The sequence below is a fragment of the Lonchura striata genome, chromosome 1 (assembly GCF_050655825.1).
Source record: "Lonchura striata isolate lonStrDom1 chromosome 1, ASM5065582v1, whole genome shotgun sequence".
Classification (NCBI taxonomy): Eukaryota; Metazoa; Chordata; class Aves; order Passeriformes; family Estrildidae; genus Lonchura; species Lonchura striata.
In genome coordinates, this window is record NC_140703.1 from 28,227,689 (window position 1) to 28,246,911 (window position 19,223).

At 44.3% G+C, this 19,223-nt stretch overlaps 1 protein-coding gene across 2 annotated transcripts; it reads left to right on the forward strand.

Moving 5' to 3' along the window:
* The first annotated feature begins 1,744 nt into the window (after positions 1–1,744).
* Positions 1,745–15,256, forward strand: UPK1B (uroplakin 1B). Of its 2 annotated transcripts, none has more exons than XM_085591744.1 (8): positions 1,745–1,912; positions 7,074–7,161; positions 7,689–7,889; positions 9,378–9,452; positions 10,162–10,272; positions 10,557–10,736; positions 11,500–11,580; positions 12,188–15,256. In XM_085591744.1, the coding sequence occupies exons 2-8, from the start codon at positions 7,093–7,095 to the stop codon at positions 12,236–12,238; spliced, it is 768 nt and encodes a 255-aa protein (XP_085447870.1). In that variant the 5' UTR covers positions 1,745–1,912; positions 7,074–7,092; the 3' UTR covers positions 12,239–15,256. The 2 variants fall into 2 exon arrangements, with proteins under 2 accessions (XP_085447870.1, XP_021404719.1); XM_021549044.3 differs by having other exon boundaries at positions 1,894–1,955.
* The last annotated feature ends 3,967 nt before the right edge of the window (positions 15,257–19,223 follow it).

A 19,223-nucleotide genomic window follows, 5' to 3' on the forward strand; every position in this document is an offset into this window, starting at 1 on the left:
CTCCTCTCCTATATCAAATTTCTCTCCAGAGAACATAAAAAATATTCTCACCGAGATTTTAAACCAGATTAACAAACTGTGAGAGCCAAATGGTAATGGCAGCTGAAGGGTGACCACCACTGAGCCCAGCCTAACCCACTCTTCCAGCCCAAACAAGGATTCACTCTAACAGCTTTTTGCAGTGTCCTGGACAGGTACAGAGCTGCAAGAGCTCAGCTGCACCTGGGTTCTCTCCCAGCAGCTACTTTCAGTGCTACTGATTGGCAAGACTATGAACTTCACTGCCAGCTTCCCCTTCCCTCTCCTCATGTTGTTTTCCCCAGACAGTATCTCTACAGTTGCAGTCTCTTTTCTCCTCCCAGCTGAGATGTGATGGGGTGTTTTACCATGGCAGGCTTTTGTCTAATCACTGCCCCAAGATCAGCCTGGCTGTGATGCTCAGGAGACGGATACACTGCTTTTTCCCCTGCCAGCTGCTCTCAATATCCAACAACGATGATGGGAGTCTGCCTTTCTAGAGCCCAGGATACCAGCTGGTGTGAAACACCTAGTCTCATCAGCATTGCCAAAATATGGGGTGGCAACTGCACCAAAATAGACTGTAGGGGTTGTAGGGAGCAAAATTAATGGGCAAGGAGGTCTGAGGCATTTAAGTCTAGACAAATCTGCATCTGTATTCTTGAGGCCCCAAGGGACTATTTTCTTGTCCCTTTCTACTAGATCAGGCTGGCTACAATGGCTGGGTCTCATTTTGCTTATGGCTGTGGTACCTGATGGAACTGGAAATGCCAAAAGTACTGTCCTTTCTTCAGGGTTAAATCTCACACAGACCTCATGGGAGAGTGGGATCTCTCTTCAGTTGTCTACAAGTATCAAGGAATCCATAAGACTTCTTGCTCCTGCCTGTAGAGACACGCTCTCCAGTGGACTGGCACTGCTCACTAATTTCACCCAAAATATTTGCCAGGATGATCACTGATAGAACATATACATGTTATATTTGTGCTTGTTTTTTGACTTGTGAGGGGCTCTAACATTATGGAACTCCCATTACCCTTCCCAAGTCTGTTATTTATTTGGCTGGTTTTTGCATCAGCAGATAAAGAACAACAAGTACCTGTACTTTTGCCAGAGACATGTTCAAGGCACCAGAAATGTGAATCTTGACTTTTGGCAAACTTGTGCTGGAATGAGGGAGGGAGGGGAAGGTGAGAGACATTTCTTTTCTGTTGTGTTTCTTAGCCTTAGCTTTTCTCAGTTCATCACAGGCCAATTAATACATATATCTGTTCTTGATTTTGCTCCGTCTTAATAGGACTGACTACATGAAAAATCCAGAGTGCACAAGGAAATGGAATATTCTCCCCACTTTTCATGTCATTGACAGTGTCCTGCAGAGCAGCCAACACTTACACTTCTATTTCCAAAAAAAATCCCAAGCTGAATAAAACTAAAATGGATCCAACCCAAACCACTGGATCTTTCCCGTGCTACATAATTAAATGAAAACATTAAAATTCATTTACTTGCTTTTTTTATTCAGTGCATTCTTCTTATACCTACGTTCAAACAGTGATCCAGCAATCCTTGTATATTTACGTCTTTCCAACTTGCCCATCCTCTTTAAAGTTCAAGTACCTCATATGAGTGATTCACGCATCCACCCTTTTGAGAGTATAAGAATAGAAATTCTTTCAAGCTTTGTGTTTTCAGCACAACGGCATTCCGATATGATCTAAGAATCACAGAGACACCCTTCGGTCCCAGGAGGACTGGGGAACAGGTTTGGCTAGAAAAAAAAAGTTTTCCTCATGTGATGGGCACCCCACCAATCACGCAGCACGCTCCTCAGCAAACTGGGCTCTTTAAAGAGCACCAGAGGTGGGAGAAAGGGGCCTTTTCAGTTTTGCAGGTGGGTTGGGATTTCTGCTGGGAAGCATCACAGGAAAAGAGTGGTGAGTGCCTTGCTTTGGTCATGGTCTTCCTTTTAAAGATGCATGTGAGCCAGAAGTGACTATTAGGAGAAAAGACAGCTCTTATGTTTAATGGTTTTTTATTTTAGTCCCTGGACTGTGTTTGGTATGTGGGAGTCTGGTACCTGGATACAGTTAACTGCATGAAATTATTAAGTATTTCATTTTTCTTACCTCAGGCTGTGTCTTCTCTATGGCTATTTTAATTTGTTTCATATTTTTTCTCCTAAAGACCGGGGAGAAGGGAATGGAAAAATTAAATCTGTTGTAAATCTGAGTGTTAAAAAAAAAAAGGAAAAGTTTTTGTAGAGGAAGACTAATCTTGTAGTTCCCCCTCACTTGTGAAAATAGGAAATTTTAAATAACCTGCTTGTTTTGGCTGTGCTGAATTAATAAAGGAGAGAGGAAAAACCTACCTCCCAGCTCTACTTACAAGGTAATTATGCTTGATGATGATTTACCAGCCACACCACTGTTCACACAGGCTTCATTTCATAGCAATCTCTTTGAAAGGAAACTTAATTAGTCTGTGACCCCTGCTTGATGCTGATGTTTTTGCTTTATTTTTCTACTCTGGTAGCACAAAATAAGTGTCTGCTTCTTCCATTTCTGAGTGTGGTTGACTCCTAGCACACAAGCAGTTTTCTGTCAGAGGTGGAGCACTGGGGAAAGTCCAGCAGGGCAGGAGTGTGTGAGTTTGTGTCCACTGGAGATGTTTGCTTTTAAATAAGTAAACAAATGATGAACTGACATTTGTAAAACATTCAGCTTCTTACAGTGGAGTTCAAGTGATTCATCATTAACATATTAAATTACTTCCTCTTAAAAGCTGTGTAATTCTCAAGGTGTCCCAAGCACTTGGAAAACACCTTCATTTTAAGCCCCTTAGGGGGTAAATTTTCCATCATAACCAATTAAAAAAAAACCCAAAAGTAAGTTTATTGCTGATGCACCGGGGTTCACAGGAAGTCTGGGTGTGGGCAGGTCTGTGGCTCACGGAGCTTCCCATGGCACTGGCCTTGGCACAGCACCTCCGGCAGCAGTTCCACCTGGGTGACTTCGCTCCATCAGCACCCGAGGGCTAGCCCGGGCATCTTGCTCCTGCCTGTAGAGACACGCTCTCCAGTGGGCTGGCACAGCAGGGGTGGTGCCCAGGCTCCTGCCCGCAGGGCTGTGCGGGCAGGGACCAGGATTCTGCTGCTGAGCGGCCGGGTTTGCTCAGCTGCACTCGAGTGCTGCGGAGCCCTTCAGCCAAGGTGGGCAGAGCCGTGAGTCACAAAACAAACGCATCCTTTGTCTCGGCCTCCTTGCATCGGGGCATGAGAATGCCCTGAGCAGGGATGCTGAGGGAAAGGGAGGTAGCAAGGGGTGATGTGAAGCCCCTGCAAGCCCCATCACCATGCTGAGAAACCTCCAGGAGCCAAGCCAATGATGCTCACAGGGATGTCTTGAGATGTCCTTTTGTCACAGTCCTTGACAACTAGCACAAACGTAAGGCAATCAAAACGCCACCTGGTTCTGTGTTGGGCAATGCCGAATGAATTCTTATCCATTGGCTTTTTTGGCTAGAGATGGAGTAGAGCTAGGCTAAGAAGAAGGAATTCATCTGTAAGGCTCCTGAAATCCTGTCTCAGCCTGTAGAAACGGGGTGTGGAGGCTTCAAAAGACTGACCAGCACAATGTGTGTGAGGGGTGCACAACGCACCCCAAATCCTATTTGAGGCCAGGAATTGTTGCCAGAAGAGTGTCCTTTCAAAGCCTGCATGAGGTTATCAACTAAAATACAAGGGAAGAAAGCAACCTCTGCAAAAGAATCTTCCTTTTCAACTCCCACAGTTGTGCTAAGGATCTCAGAAGTCTGAGAGTAAAGAAAGCAAGGGGAGGTCAAGAAAGCTTCAAGGGTGTGGAAATAATAGGTTGTCTGCAGCTTGTGGAGTACCAGGGGGAGGCAAGGCTACCACCTCTCCTGGGCTCTGGCAGGCTCAGCTGGACCCCCATGAGCGTAAAGAGTGTTTTGGGGGTGTGAGGGGAGAGGAGAAGGGAGAAGTTACAACCAGTTGTACTGGTTGTGACCAGACTGTCAGGGAGAGTAAGAAGTATGTGCCTCAGGAGGGACACGGATTTTTGGTACAATGAGAGCAACAGATGCCTTTCCAAAGCTGCTTAGAGCATGGAGCAAAATCTGTGGCAATGATAATTGAATACCTGAAACCTAGATAGGTCACAACTAAATTGCAAGGTTTCTAGGATGTGCCAAGGAACACCAGGTCAAGGTTGAAATTCCAGGACCTGGCTGCCTTCTTATGTGGAAATTTTGGATAATGGTTGTAGCTGTAGCTCCAGTTTCCTCAGGGGTTTCCCTGAAGCCCCTGGAAACTGCATTTGGGCCATAAAACTAATTTTAACAAGCCCAAGAAAAAGGCTTCTCTACCTCCAAATGTATTTGTTTCCATGGGCAGAGGCTGCTGGCAGCTGTGTCTCTGGGGGTTGGGAGGAGGGCTGCCCACCACTGTCACACCTGGGGGTGCCTGTGAGTTGCTTCTGTGTACAGCCTGCCTTGGGCACGCCAGCCAATTTTGCCTCATGCCTCTGTAGTCGTGCACCTGTGCCACTCTTGATAAAAACAGCTCATCTCCGTGGCATGAGGAAAAGCTCCCCATCTCCCACAGCTTCCCCTGTGGGACATGTTGGAGGATTGGCTCTCCAGCTGCTCAGCTGCTGTCATGGCCTTGGAACACCTGCCTGGTCTCTCATTGCTGATGGCGATATTGGACCACCTGCAATGGACAAGAGGTCAGGCAAGGTGTTGACCCATATGGCACATGTTAATAAAGTGGACACCAGGAAATGAACTCTGTTGGCACCAATCACTTGGAGGCAGAGGGATAATTCATAGAAATATGGCAACAATGAGGTTTTTTTAGGTCTAGACTAAATCCTTTTCCCCCTCCCTTTTCCTCTTCCTGGTCTCTCTGCTTCCCCCTGCTCTGCAATCCCATTGAATTTAGTTAAGGTACTGGAGAACCTTAGGTTGTCTGGAAACTTGCCGTTTTCCAGCTGATACCTGTGGTGGTGACTGTGTCCAGCTTTCCTCACAATCAGTAGCCCACTGGAGGTGGGCTCACCCCAAGAGAAGGGGCTTGATTTCTCCAGCTAATGTGACTGCAATAATACCTGCCCAAGGGGAGACAGAAGTCAGCCAGCTTCTCCAAGGAGAAGACAGCTTGTGGAGAGGCAAGAGCTTGGGCTGGATGGACAGCCCATGTGCAAGGTGTGAGTGTTGTTTTTACACTGGACAGGGTAACACACTCAACCTTGCTTTATACACTGCAACTGGAGCAGACCCACTTTTCCATGTACACTCAGAGTTCAAGTACCTGTGTTCAAGCAGGAAAGAGTTCTTTGCTTTTTGAACAGCTACCTGACTTGTGATGTCCCTTAGATGGCCACAACTAAAGGGTTTTTTGACATCTCTGAACTTTGCAGCACACAGGTCCATGAGCCAGGCAGTAGTCTCTCCACCTCTCAGATACGTGGGAGACCAGGATTTGTCTTAGGTTTGTCAGATTCTACAGTGTTGTGTTATAGAACACATGGCTGAACATTGCTCAGACTCAGATTTGACCTGGACAGCCTGGCTTGTCAGGAAGTTTGGCAGGGACAGAGATCCAGGTTGACTTCATGAGCCTGCCATTTTCAAATACAGAGCCATACAGTTTCATGTATACTGGGTCTGGCCTCCAAACACCTGTCTGGGACTAAAAAGTCTTCTCAACTTAAAAGTAATGGTGACATATTATTTAAAAATTCCTACACATGCTATCACACAGAAATGCTTAGGCACTGCCGATATAATGGTGCGAGCACTGGAGATGTCTGCATGCCTAACCCTCAAACCACTGCAGAAAGAGTGCTAGGAAGTGCTTGGTTCTCATCTGTCACCGTTGGAAGTCCTGCATACCCCAAAAAGGGCAGCTGCTGAGGAGGCAGGAGGTGGCATTTTTAGAGAGGTCTCACAGTGCTCTGTTCCTCAGAAAGCTCCCCTTCACTGACAGCTTTATCTGCTCATATTTCCCAGAAACTTCCTTGAAGAATTGCAAAGTCAGTGGCCCCAGCAAAAGAGAGACACAAGTGCAGGTAGTCAGGCAGAAGGACATTCAAGCAGTTTTTCCTGTTGTCTGCTCAAGCTGGGCTCACTGTAGCCTTTCTTTCCTGGTTTTTATTTTCTTAACTACCTGGTAAATACAGTTGGCTCATGGTTGTGTTTTTTAACCCTTACCCTCTCCATGCACGTGTTCCATCCCTTTGAAAGAAAAAAAGAAGTGTCCAAGCTTCTTTCTCCAGGTCTCACACCTCTGACTGATGCCTTTATACTGCTGTCTCTGGAAGGGGATGAATTTGATGCAGGGCACCTGACTGCAGGATATAGCACTCTCAGGAATTTGGTAGCCATGCTACTTGGCATGGCTCCCATGAGCCAGCTGCAACGTGAGCTGCCCCCTCCCTCCTTCTCTTCCTCCCTCACACCTGACTTGGGGGCCTCAGCTCCCATTCCCAGCAGGGGTGGGAGATGAGGCTACTCGTAGCAAAGCCCTGTGCTGTAGGTGTGTGTGGGATACAGCCAGAGCACCGTGGATGCCAGTTCACTCCCATGGTGGTGCTGATCAAAATGGCCCAGGATAGCATTCCTTGGAGCAACACTGGCTCTTTTGGAATAGAGGCGAGGTAAGGGTGCTGAACTTGTCCCCTCTCCATCCAGATGTAGTTAGTATTTCTGGCCAGGTAGAAATAACACACCATGAGCTGAGGTTGTTGTGAGTGCTGTTGTGAGGATGAAAATCCTCTTCAAAAGGGAGCTGAAGACACCAGCTGTCCCCAGAATGGTCCCAATCTTCTGTAGCTCAAGTATCAGGGAGAATTTGAGTTAGCAGATTAACACCTGGGGAGGTCTCCTCTGAAACTACGATAAAGCAAGGGATGGGAGGTGTACAGACAGGCTGGCAAGTTCTGTCTACCCTTCTCCACATGGATAATTTATGTTTCTGAGTGAAGCATATTTTACTGGTGATTTAATTGAATACTGTATTTGTTGTTTTCTAGGTTGCATGAAGAATTAAAGATGGCAAAAAGCGATGATTGCGTACACATCTTGCAGGGTCTGTTAGTCTTTGGGAATGTGGTCATTGGGGTAAGTGAAGTGGAACAAGTATGGGTGGAGGCTTCCTTCCAGTATGACACTTCTTAAAACAGTAGTTCTCCCTCTTCACTTGTGAAGTCCACACTTACATGGTGCAGTAAAGCATGAGAGAAGAGGATAAGGCGAGCTGTGCTAGATGATTAATTGGGTGGGAAAGGGACAGCAGGGGCAGATCCACAATACCAAGATGGGTGCTAGGGGAAAAGCCTTAGAACTGTCAGCAGGAGCAGACCAACATTTTTCCACCCACCTCCCTCCATATAGTGATGGAATGGTTCTGTTCATTGTTTCTTAACATCCTCAAGTCATAGGCCTGACCTCTCAGATCAAAGCTGGGTGAGATTTGTCTGCAATTCTTCTGTGAAGTCCCAATACAAGAGATTGTAGAGCTGGGCAGAGCGAGTTGGGTAGCTCCCACTTGGCAGGAAGTTGAATTAAAGGAAAGCAGTCTACACCTGTTTCTGTCTTTGCTATTTCTTTGAGGAACCTTGAACAAATGGGTTTCTTGTGCTTCTCAGATGTGTGGCATTGCCCTGACAGCAGAGTGTATCTACGTTGTGGCTAACTCCCATGAGCTCTACTCTCTGCTGAAAGTCACAGAAAACAGTGACATCTACGCTGCTGCCTGGATTGGCATCTTTGTCGGCCTTGCACTCTTTGTCCTGTCTATCCTTGGTATCATTGGAGTCATTAAGGCCAGCAGGACCTTGCTGCTGGTGGTAAGTGTAGCAAAATTTGCCTTCCTACTGGTGCCAAACTGAACAAACTCTGCTTTAGTGTCCCTGGTCACCTTGGGAATCAACCAATGAGCAAAGACAGCTTTTATACTGATAAGGAGACAAAGGTTCTTCTTGATCATGGCTGTGGTGACTCCTGTGAAGACTCATGCATAAGAAGCACCTGAACTAGGTTGAGGGAATAAATGGAGATAGCCACAGTGAAGGTTTGACTGGCTTGACCCTGACCTTGCCCTGAAGCAATACAGGAGCACTTGTACAATGACCTATATCTGGGATGTGGTTTAGATCCTTGTTTCTCCCCACCCCTTACTGCTTTTCAGCTGTCATACCCTATTCAGTTTAGGAGCTGATAAAAAATGATTTCTCTACAAGGCATTAGTAAGTGTCAGGATACCAAACACAGGTGCAATGAAGAACATAAGACATCAGCAGGGCAGGCAGAAATTACAGGGGTGGGGACAGAGCTTTGGATAAGCCAAAGAAAATGTTAAGATGTGGACAAATCTCTGTAAAGTGTCTTACTTATTTGTTTAGTATGGCAGTGGCAAAACTTAAGGTGCTCGAATTAACAAAGGGTAGAGATGAAAACTCTCAAATGAGCTCTTTTGTGGATTACTGTGGGATTTCAGGGTGTCTCTTATAGACAAGAGGCATTCAGAAACCTGAACACTTGGGCCAGGGACTATGCCAGCAAACAGCTGAGGAAACAGAATTACCTTAACTCTGAATTTTGGTGTCTTGGTTGAAACCCAAGGCTCTGGTTTTATGAGAGAGTACAAGGGACAGAAGCTGGGATAAATAGAAAAAAATGCTTTAAATCAGAGAAGAACATTATAAAATGTGGAAGGAGGAATAGATACATGAGAACTCCAAAGAAAATATGGAAAATATCAAAGGGATTATGCTGGAAAGGGAAAAGAAGGAGTGAAAAACACTGTGAGAGGTAACCCTTATAATCTGTTTCCATGAAGGATCTTTCCTCACAATGTAGGAATGTTCAGGAAATCTGATGATGAAAAATCACGGGGATCTGAATGATGCCCTAAACTGCACCTTCCCTTTCCCCAAAGTATAATCTCTCCTGCTAGGAGTGAACAGCTTCCTGCTGAACAGTTGATAGCTGGTAAGTAGAAGTGAAAGGAGGACACATTACACAAACATAGGCTGCCAATGACACACAACAAAGAAAAGACAAAGTATTTTCTGTGGAGGCAGGATAGTCTTAATGCCATGAGGTTCTGATGAAATCTTGTCCGTGAGATGGAGAACAATTCCAGTCATTCATCTTCAAGAAAGCAGATTGCAAATTGGAACAAGCACTGGGAAGGGCTATGAGAACATTCAGGCTGGGTAAGAGGGAATACAATAGCCTGGCCACCTTTGCATCAGGCAGGGTTTCCAGCTTAATCTTGAACAAAATGCTGAACTGTTTCTCCAAAGACCAATTCTGCTCTCTTTCTGCCACAGTACATCGTTCTGATGCTGATCACTTTTGCATTTGAAATGGCTTCTTGCATCACAGCAGCAACTCAGCAAGACTCAGTGAGTATTTTTTTTCTCATGCATTTTTTTAACTTTGCTGGGAAACACAACTTCTAGGGCACACAGTCACCCTGTTCAGCATAATAAATATGATAATACAGGGTTAAACTCATAGGCCTACTGCTGAACGGAAGACAACCCCAAGAGGAAAAACTCCAACATCATTATTTTAATCAAAGAAATAACTTTGTTCTTTCAAACATAGTTTTGTTATTTTTAACATTTTAAAATGTTTAACACCTTGTAGTTAAGTAAATAATAGTGAGGGTTAGTTGAATCATCAATACAGTGTTTAGCCTTTCAGCTACCAGCTGATTAATCTCTCATACACAGAGAGGACAAATCTTCAGCATTGCCCCAGGCAGTGTTACTGGTGAGGAAAAGATTACATGGATTATTGGAGATAGTGTGGGGAGGGAAATTATTTGCGGTGCTTTAGTGCCAACATACCAAATACAATCCATAGCTTCTGCACAGCTCTTGTGATATACATCCAGTAGTGTCTGCTTGGGATCTTCATCTTTGTTGCTCCTGCTCCTCAAATCCTGCTCTTTATTCTCGTGTAAAACCAGAAGGCATTCCTGTTCTCCAGCAAGAAAACAAATCCTCCCCAAATAACCCTATATTTGCTTTACGTGGCCACTTATTTACATAGCTTCTGCATTTTTCTCTGGTTTTTTGTTTGTTTGGTTTGGTTTTTTTTCTGTAGCTCGCTCCAGAGTCCTTCCTGAAGCAAATGCTGGACAGATATGAGCCGTCAGATCCAGCCAATAACAGTGGAGATGAGGCCACAAAGACATGGAATGACTTCATGCGTCAGGTAATAACTCTGAAAAGTCACTAATTACTAAATGCTCTGCAAGCCTGGAATTTCAAGTCCTTCTTAGGGCTGCTGGATAATAAAGAGGATGGCATCTGCCTTGAACCTTAAAGAAAGTTTTGACACACTCCCCCTTTAACTCGTTTATCAGACGGCAGACTGTCAAAGGCAGGCACTTCAAAAATCTCTCCCATAAATCTGTGATGAATGCCTAACTGCTGTCCTGACATGTGCAGGGCTGTGACCTGAGCCCACAAAGACCCTTCCCTTCTGTGTCCCTGCAGAACAACTGCTGTGGGGTGAAGGGCCCCTCCGACTGGCAGGAGTACACATCTGCTTTCCGCACCACACACAGCGACGCCGACTACCCCTGGCCACGGATGTGCTGCGTGCTGGATGAAAAAGAGGATCCTGTCAACCTTGATGGCTGCAAACTTGGAGTGCCTGGCTACTATAAAAGCAATGTAAGATAATCTCTGCTTTTTCCAGTTAGCATACATCAGTCAAAACGCCTTGCTGGAAGGGATAGAAACCATGAATAGCCTTTCTCCTTCACTGTAAGGTACAGGTGTTCAAAAGCTTTCTGGAGGACAAGAAATGCCCGTAGAGTCCTGGCCATGTTGCTGAACGTAGGACAGGATTTTTTTTTAGGATAAAGTCTTTCTTGATGGAGAGAGAAATCTCCCAAGCCAATGGTAAGAAATTACATCTCTAACATGTAGATGGACAGTAGCTAAATCAAATTTAGCTCAAAGATACAATATGAGTAGGCAAATCAGCAGTTCTCCTCCTCAAGGAAGAACTTTTTAGTAGACCATTGTGTCCTATTCACTAGATTGCTGGGTCATAAGCATTAGCTTCTGAATTAGCTTGAATTTCTAGAAGGCATTCAAGCTTCCAAATTTTATTGACACTTCTTGATTCTGGAGTTCAATTCTGTGTCAACTGTGTTTGGTTATCTAAGTGCACTTGGCAAGTGGATGGCACAGCAAGTTGTCCTTGAATTGTTTGAGATGGGTCTACTTTGTATTTGGAGCCAGAAAATCTGCAAGTTGTCAATAAGCAGTGTAGCTCTGGCTTGGTTTTTTGAGACACTGAGCTACCCAAATTTCAGTAGGAGAGGAGCATGCCACTGTGCCACCTCAGTCTCTCTTGGGGGTGGATACATTTGTCACCTTGCAGTGCAGGCTCATTGCTGGTGCTGAGTCATTGCCGGTTGTCTTTCAGGGTTGTTATGATGCTATTTCTGGGCCAGTGAAAGCACACCGGGGTGTTGCCTGGTTTGGCTTTGCCATCCTCTGCTGGACTGTAAGTACTTAATATTTGCCTTTATTTCCTCCTCTCTTGCTATTCCACACCCAGTTGGGTGGAGGTGGATGACAGGACTGACGCATTTAAAACATCCATAGATTATCGTCATTCGTTCATCACAAATCTGCCTGTAGCCTGCTCCACTAAGGGCTACATTTACAAGCTCCCCTCCATTCTTCCAGTGGGGGGGAACTAGGTGGTTTCCAGCCTGCTGTGACCTGCTGCCATCTCAGCAATGCAACACAGCAAACACAACTTGCAGATGCTTCTTTGTGGAGGGTATTGGATCATCATGATAGATAATTGAGCTTGTAGTTCGAAGATTTTGTATGAGTGTATTCAATACTCAGAGTTCAGCAGCTTCATGACAGATAATCCCCAGTGAGCAGAGTGATACAGTCAAATAGTTATAGCTGCATGTATCTTCTTTCTTTATTGTGTAGTTTCTGTGCAGATAAAAAACTTTAAAATCCTCTGCCCGAACAGGCTTTGTTTTTCAAGAATTTCTTTTACTTTCCCCAACCAGTAGGACTAAATGAAGCTGGGGGAGGGGTGGAGAGGAGGAAATGGGGGGCAGAGAAACTAAATAGTGTTGTCATTTCAGTTCTGCATCCTCCTTGGCACCATGTTCTACTGGAGTGGGATTGAAGACTGAAGGCCTGGTGTCCTCAGTGCTGTCTTGAAGAGCCATGTGAAACTGCGTTTTTTTGTCTCCCACTCCATTCTCCTCAGGCCATGGAGGATTTGAAGTTTTCCCACTACCTCTGCCATATATACTTTTGCCTCTCCAAAAACTTGACACAAAGAACTGATGACTGCAAGAAAGAATCTTCTTGTCCCTGCTTTGCCCCTTGTTCTGCAGCCTTAATGCCTCCTGGATGAAGCACAATCCTTCTTTCATTGTGCAAGATATCCTGGAGCATAAGATGAGAAAAAAAAAAAAAAGTGGTCTGCTTTGTTCTTTGATGACATCAGAAAAGAAAATGTCCATATACACTTGGTCCAGAAAAATGTCTCTCTAAAATTAGTTTGAATTTAAATTATAACGCTTCAGCAAAGGCTATATGAGCAAAACTGTAACCTCCTGTGACCAGTAAGGACAGATGCTGCAAGGGAAAAACTGCAGAATATATATATATAATGTATTCTACTTATCAACTTCTCTTGCTGGTCTCTGTCACCCTTGCCTTAGAATAAGGCAAATTCTCTGAGCTTTTAAGTGTGGCAGCAATAAAAATATGTCAAAGGTAAAAAGTCTGTTGCTAGTCAAGCCCAATAAAAGGCTAGCTCACTCCTCAGCAATATGCTGCCTATATGGAAGCCTACCTCCTGTCACTGATGAAACTACTGCATGTGCCCCTACCTTCAGAAGTGCCAGGAAAAGCTCCACTTGCTAACAAGCAAATCCTTCAAAAAAGCTCTTATGTACTTTGCACAAGAATCTGTACATCTATGGGCTAGGATTTGTGCAGAATACAAGGGGTTCTGTGCTGTAGTTGCCTTTGCAATCATAGCTGTCTCATGCTCCTGGTTTATTGTGCTTCTTGCTTTAGCTACCTGTGTGTAAATGGTCATGCCCTCTGTGTCGTTCCCCTTCCACATCCCTGGATCAGGTAGGACAAAAGGCAAATAAATAATGGCAGTGAATAACTCTTGTGAAAAAAAGCAAGCAAGGAGCTAACTGAACAAAACCCAGTCCTTACATCAGTGCTTGCAGTTGTCACTCAGTTTAGTAAAGGCTGTTTACTTTGGTCCAGACTGAGCTGGTGTCTTTCCTAGTGAGCGCTTCAGTAGTTAAATGCATTGTCAGAAATGTGCTCCTCTGTAGAGTGTTTTAAGGTGAAGCTTCTTTCAAAGATGTGCTGGTTCAGGTCCTGATGCTTGCCATCTGCCTTGGTTCTTTGTTTTTGTATATTCACCAAAATACTAATTAAAAAGAAGTGGAAGTGATTTTTTTTTTCCCTTGTTCAAGATTGTGTCCTTGGGAAGGGTAAATAATAAAGGTCTGTGTCTGGGACATGTGGGGCAGGGTAGTGACAGGTTTTAACAGCCTGTAACAGAGATGCTAAAGCACCAAGATGTGATGTGCTACAGAAACTCAGAAGCGAAATAATTCCTTGCCTGAGTGCTGGGGGAGAGGAGGAGGCAGATAAGGGTGAAGAGATTGAGGAAGAAATGGGTCCCTACAACACAGGAGTTTTCTGTATACCTGTGCCTTCAGAACTGACAATCCTCATGGATCAGCTACTCCCCTGGTTCAGTGGTGTGGTGACTGTCTTAGAGACTCTGAGGAATTCCATAAGGAAATTAGTCTTCAGCACTTTTGTTGTGAGACTTGAGTCATGGATTGACCACGCAGACATGTGTATGTGAGTGGTTAAAGTTTGGTTTTCAATGGAGTGAGGGGGTGGTTTGGTGGTAGTGATGCCTTAGGTTTTAGCTTTTATATTTTTCAGAATCTGTACTGCTTTAGTGCGTAGTTCTGAGTTTCATATTAAGGGATAGTAAGCTCTCTTCACAGAACAGCTAGACAAAACAATTCCTTTCTTAGCTGGGGACCAAGAACAACAGACCCAAATTTAAGGCTCAAGAGCATAAACAATGTGGACTGAAGAAAAAAAAAAAAAAAAGAAGGCTGGGACTTCATAACCTAAAGCTATAATTGGACAATTAACTCCACTATGCTAATGGACCAGAACTTATGGAAGTGAAAGACCTCGTGACTGGTCACCAAGTGAAAGACCTCATGATTGGTCACCCATTTTTATGACCATTTTGGTTTATCTTGGGTGTAGCCCTGGCTGGGCTCTTGTACTACCCAAGGTGCATCCACTGAGGTCTTTTAATAAATAGCTGCTTTATCCTTTACTCCATTTAGAACCTCTGTTCTAGGTCAGCCTTCACAAGGCATCAGTAGGGTTGGGTGGTTTTATGTTTATGCTGCTGAAAACTACAGTAATACCTAAATGTAAAGAAATCTAAAGAGGATCAGCATCTGCCAAAGTTAGGGAGCAATGGCAAAGACTAGATTCTCTGCTACTTGCCAGAAACTGCAAATTCCTGCCAACTGCAACAGCAGAGAGGGGAGAAACAGGGCAGGAAGGACATGGCAGGCACAGAGACTCTGCCCTTGCTCAGCCAAACACCTCCAATAACTCTTGGTCATGGAAAGCTGCCCTCCTGCATAAGGGCCTCTTGCCTGAGTTTTTTCTGAAACTCAAGCAGCTCTGCAGATGGATGAAACAACTGGTTGTGGGACTTTCTAGAGGCTAGTAAGGCTTTCTGAACATGGGTGTCACTGGACATTCTGCCTGAAGAAAATGGTAGGACCACAGAAGCAATTAAGATCAAGTATTACTTTCCTCTTCTGGTCTTTTGCTTCAGACTTTTCTGCTCCATTTAAGTGTGGTATGATTACAGCACTGCATTTAATATAGAGGAAAATGCTGCAGGATTTTGAAGGAGAAGAAAGACTGAGAATAGTTTAAATAGACTATTGCAGTATTAACTGCTCCGACCAGCTGCAAATGATACCATTGACCTATTACATAAATGGCAGCTCAGGTCAATTCAGTTTGGGTTCTTCAAATGTGCTTTCTGCTTCTTAAGCCTTTCCCTCCCATTGCAATTTATGATTTCTGTACTAAAAAAATAAAAGCTGTGACCAAGTAAACCAGGTGTTGGTGGATTTGTACCGAAGTGCCAAACATGCCACAGTGCATCCAGGAAAAAACAGCTTTATCTGCCTGAACTAAGGGTAAAGGAGAGGATTGGACTGATGACAGAATGATATTGATCAGGGTCATGAAAAATCCTGCTGAAAAATCAGAAAAATCTGTGCTTCTGAAGGTTGATTCCAGCCTCTGAAATTACCTGGGTTGCCAGGGAAAGGGTGAGGAAGGGATGGAGTCTGTGACAGCAATGGTGGGGACCAGGCTTATGTGTCAGCTGAGACTTGTAAAAAAAATCCTGGTCATTCTCAGCTGTTTGGATTGCTTCCTGAAGGCATGGATGTACATGGTCTTCAGAGCAGGCAGTATGCATGTGTGCATAAGAACTGCTGGATTAAGACATCCTGCTAAAACAGGATGAAGAAAAAAATGCTGCAGGTGAAAGTCATTTGGTTTGTTTGCAGATTTGCTCTGTGCATTTATTCTCTATAGGTGTGAATATTCACAATTCTCTCATGGCAATAAAAGCACACTTCAATTCTCCCATGGGGTTACTAAATGTATTTTTAGATTATTAATTTACTGCAATAATCCCAGCTCTGAGAAATGAAGAATCTCGCTGAGACGCACCCCTCTGCTCATAGCCGGTGGAATGCTGTATCCTCCAATCCAAAAAGAATCCCACATCCTCAGCTGCTGGCCTCCCACACACATAGAAATGTAACCTGCTGGTTTTCACCCTGCTGAATGTTTGTTGCTGGCAGTACTGAAGGTGTCTGTCTGTTCCTTTAGGCAATGGGGCAATGTGGGGCTGCCATTGTGAATTTTGTGCCTCAACCCCATTTATCCAACAAGTTTTCCTACCCCTTCCTCCTTTCCCCTCACTTCTTCTGCATGCAACCTCTTTGCATGGACCCTTTCAGGCCCTGTTTTTCTTTACTTTGCTGGTTCATGTACACCATACAATGGCCAATAGCCATACTTAACATCTGGCTACCCACCTCATTGGGAAAACTAGGAACCAGGCTGACAGTGGTGTTCTGTATCTTCTGACATGGGTGATTTATTCCTGTCCCTGCTCACTGCCCTGGCATCTTCGTTTTTCACATTCATTACAACAAGGACTCATGCCAAGCAAATGTTTTTTGGGACCAGTGACCTAAAACTAGCTCCTAAATGAATCCTTCTACTCCCATCCCTTAGCAGCCCTGCCCTCCTTGGCAACTGGGGAAATCCTCTGCAACATGTGGTATGCTGGGAACCTCCTGCAAGAGCTCTGCCTGTAATCTCAGGCATCTTTAGGAGATCCTGCTTTGGGAGGAGTGAATGATGAGTGCTGAGGTTTTATCCTCAACAGGAAAAAAGGTGAGTGTGTTTCTGACTTGCTTGCGAGGTGGAATTACATCACAGGCAAGGTCATGTGCAGTTCTTGCACGATCACCAGTTGAGATAAACCCTGCAAGAGAGAAAAGTGATGAGCAGTGAGCTGCTCTGGCTGCCCAGGGCTGTTGCTAACTGTGAGCCAATGCAGGCCTTCTCTATTCTTCCCAAAGCCATGCTCACCTTTAGCAGGGTGCTGTGGTTGGCACAGAGACTGGAGACTGTAAATCCATGTCACCCTGTAAATAACCAGCCTAGTCCTTTTATACTGTGTGACCCTTGATGTTTAAAGTAAATTATCTCACAGTGAAAAAAAAAAAAAAAAAAGAAGAAGAAAAAAACTAAAGCAGTTTGTGATCACTATTTTACTATTTTTTCTGATTTCTGCTTCCTGATCCCTGTGAAGGAAGAGGAAAAGAAAATGTTACCTGATATTCTTCAGACTGGTTCAACTCAATCTTATGGCTGTTGGGTGTTTGGTTTCTTTCCCTTTTTGGGTTTTACTTATCTAGAAACTTCCTCTGTTGAATAATCATCATGTGTGTTTTCCCCTTTCTCCAGTTCTGGTTGTTCCCATGTTTGTGTGCCTTGTGGTTCTTTCTTAAGCAGCTACAAAGTTTTTTTTTTAAGTCATTTCCTCTCGCTGAATTCAAATAATTCCTGGTCTTTTCAGATAAGGGATTTAAATGACAGAGAAATATACCCTCTGCAACAGATGTGCTACAGAAGAAAACAGGTCCCATTTTAAGATGGATCTGGACCCAAATTGCAGACATAATTCTTAGGAGTTGTTTAGGTTTGCAAAATGTAGCTCATCTCACACTGCAGTTCGCTAATAAGACATGTGGAAATATGTTTAATTACAGAGTGAGGCAAATATTCAAGTTTTAACACACTGTGTCTACCTTCTGAGAGCATCAGGACTCTGGCAGATCTGAGCTTTGCAGATCCTATTCATTTCTAATCCTTAACACTGAAACTGTTCATCCTTTACCCTTGTGGTGAGGCACGTTCTTTGAATAGTTTATCCTGTCCAGATGGAAAATGAACTCTGAAATCTCACTGCCTTTCTCTATCTTGGCTCTTATGATTTTGTTTTTTTTGGTGATGGTGGTGCCTTGTGCCTTCCCTGCCCTGCCTGCTTCCCCTTTGCCGCCAGCTGACTTTTAGCCCCATCCAGTGGGATAGTAGTGGGATGTCCTGCTGCCCCGAGCGGCTGGATTCCTGTGTTGCAGTGAGGATGCACAAGACACCACTGTCAAATGCTGGCTTGGTGCCAGCTGCTTAACAGCCACCTTGGGAACTTGCTTAATCCTGGTTCTGGCTTAGCTGAAAGGTGTCCAAAATGTTGTAGCTGTGGCTTTCAATACAACCTACACAGGGTATTGCCCGGAGTCAGGCAGGCAAAAGAAACTGCCTCAAAGAGTGTTCAAGCACTTCCATGTGTTTAAGCTCCCTGATTTAGGGCACAGAGCCGACTGCAGCAGGAGCAGGTCTGCAGTGTCCCTTTGGCCTGGTTTTTGTAACCATGGGAATGCTGTGGGGCAGTCTGAGGTTCTCCCCTTGCCTTATGGCCAAGTCATTACGAGACTCTGTGGCACAAAGAATGGGAAAATACTGGTTCTCATGCAGCACTAATAACTGGCTCTGGCTAACAACAATTCCAGAGTTCAACAAACATGGTTTTCTCTCTCAATTTGTATGCCAGTTGCCATGGTAAGCAGGAAGCACAACCCAGGCATTTTCCTAAAGGGAAACTGAAGTCATGAAGAAGGTAGGAAAGGGAGTCAAGCCCTGAGTTCAGCTGCTGAGTAGGAAAAAAAATATTTCACTTAACCTGATGATTCATCTGCCTTTAGGGAGAACAGTGATCAAGTTGCACTGCAGATATATCCACTGAGGCTACAAGCACAAAACACTCCTCTTTTTTTTCCCTCTCTTTGATCCCAGGATGGAATAAGGGACACATAATAATAATATTCACTTCCATGATACAGCTCAGAAATTGGCTCAATTACAGCCAAGGAACTAAATAATGAATTTGTTTAAGTTCTTGTTGGTCCTTTACAAATCAACAGAAGTGCATAAATGATGCACCAGCAGCCTTCATAGTAACTTCCTTCTCCTATTCCAGCCTGGCTTCTGCTGTATAAGAACTGGGATCACAAAGTTTTTCCATGCTCTACTCTGAGTTCCTCTGCATTATCACAGACAAGGCAGAATTCTGCAGAAGATTTGCTAAATATGAGGACATGGTTGCACATCACTGAAACTTCAGCCTGGTAGAAATAGCAATGATAAGAGAAAAGATTATTTTAGCCTTGAAAATTTTAAAGCATTTCAGGTAACAGTAATTCTACAGAAATCTCCAAGCCTTCACTTCATTTTCAGAGCTGCAGAGCAACTGCAGCTCCCATAACCCCCAATCAGAAAAGTGTGTGGTCAGACCCTAACCTTCAGACCTCACCATCAAAGCCCACAAAAACACTGGGTCAATGTCCTGGCCTTTGTGACTCACAAAACAAAAGAGGGGCTCAAACTCCATGTGAGATGATGACAAAAGCATTTGCACTGTATTCATAAACCAAA

What these genes read in the sequence shown, in the direction of transcription:
- UPK1B (XM_085591744.1), top strand. Translation starts at nt 7,093, where the DNA reads ATGGCAAAAAGCGATGATTGCGTACACATCTTGCAGGGTCTGTTAGTC. An exon ending in GGAATGACTTCATGCGTCAG is followed by an intron (nt 10,273 to 10,556) that starts GTAATAACTCTG and finishes GTGTCCCTGCAG; the next exon opens with AACAACTGCTGTGGGGTGAA. An exon ending in CTGGCTACTATAAAAGCAAT is followed by an intron (nt 10,737 to 11,499) that starts GTAAGATAATCT and finishes GTTGTCTTTCAG; the next exon opens with GGTTGTTATGATGCTATTTC.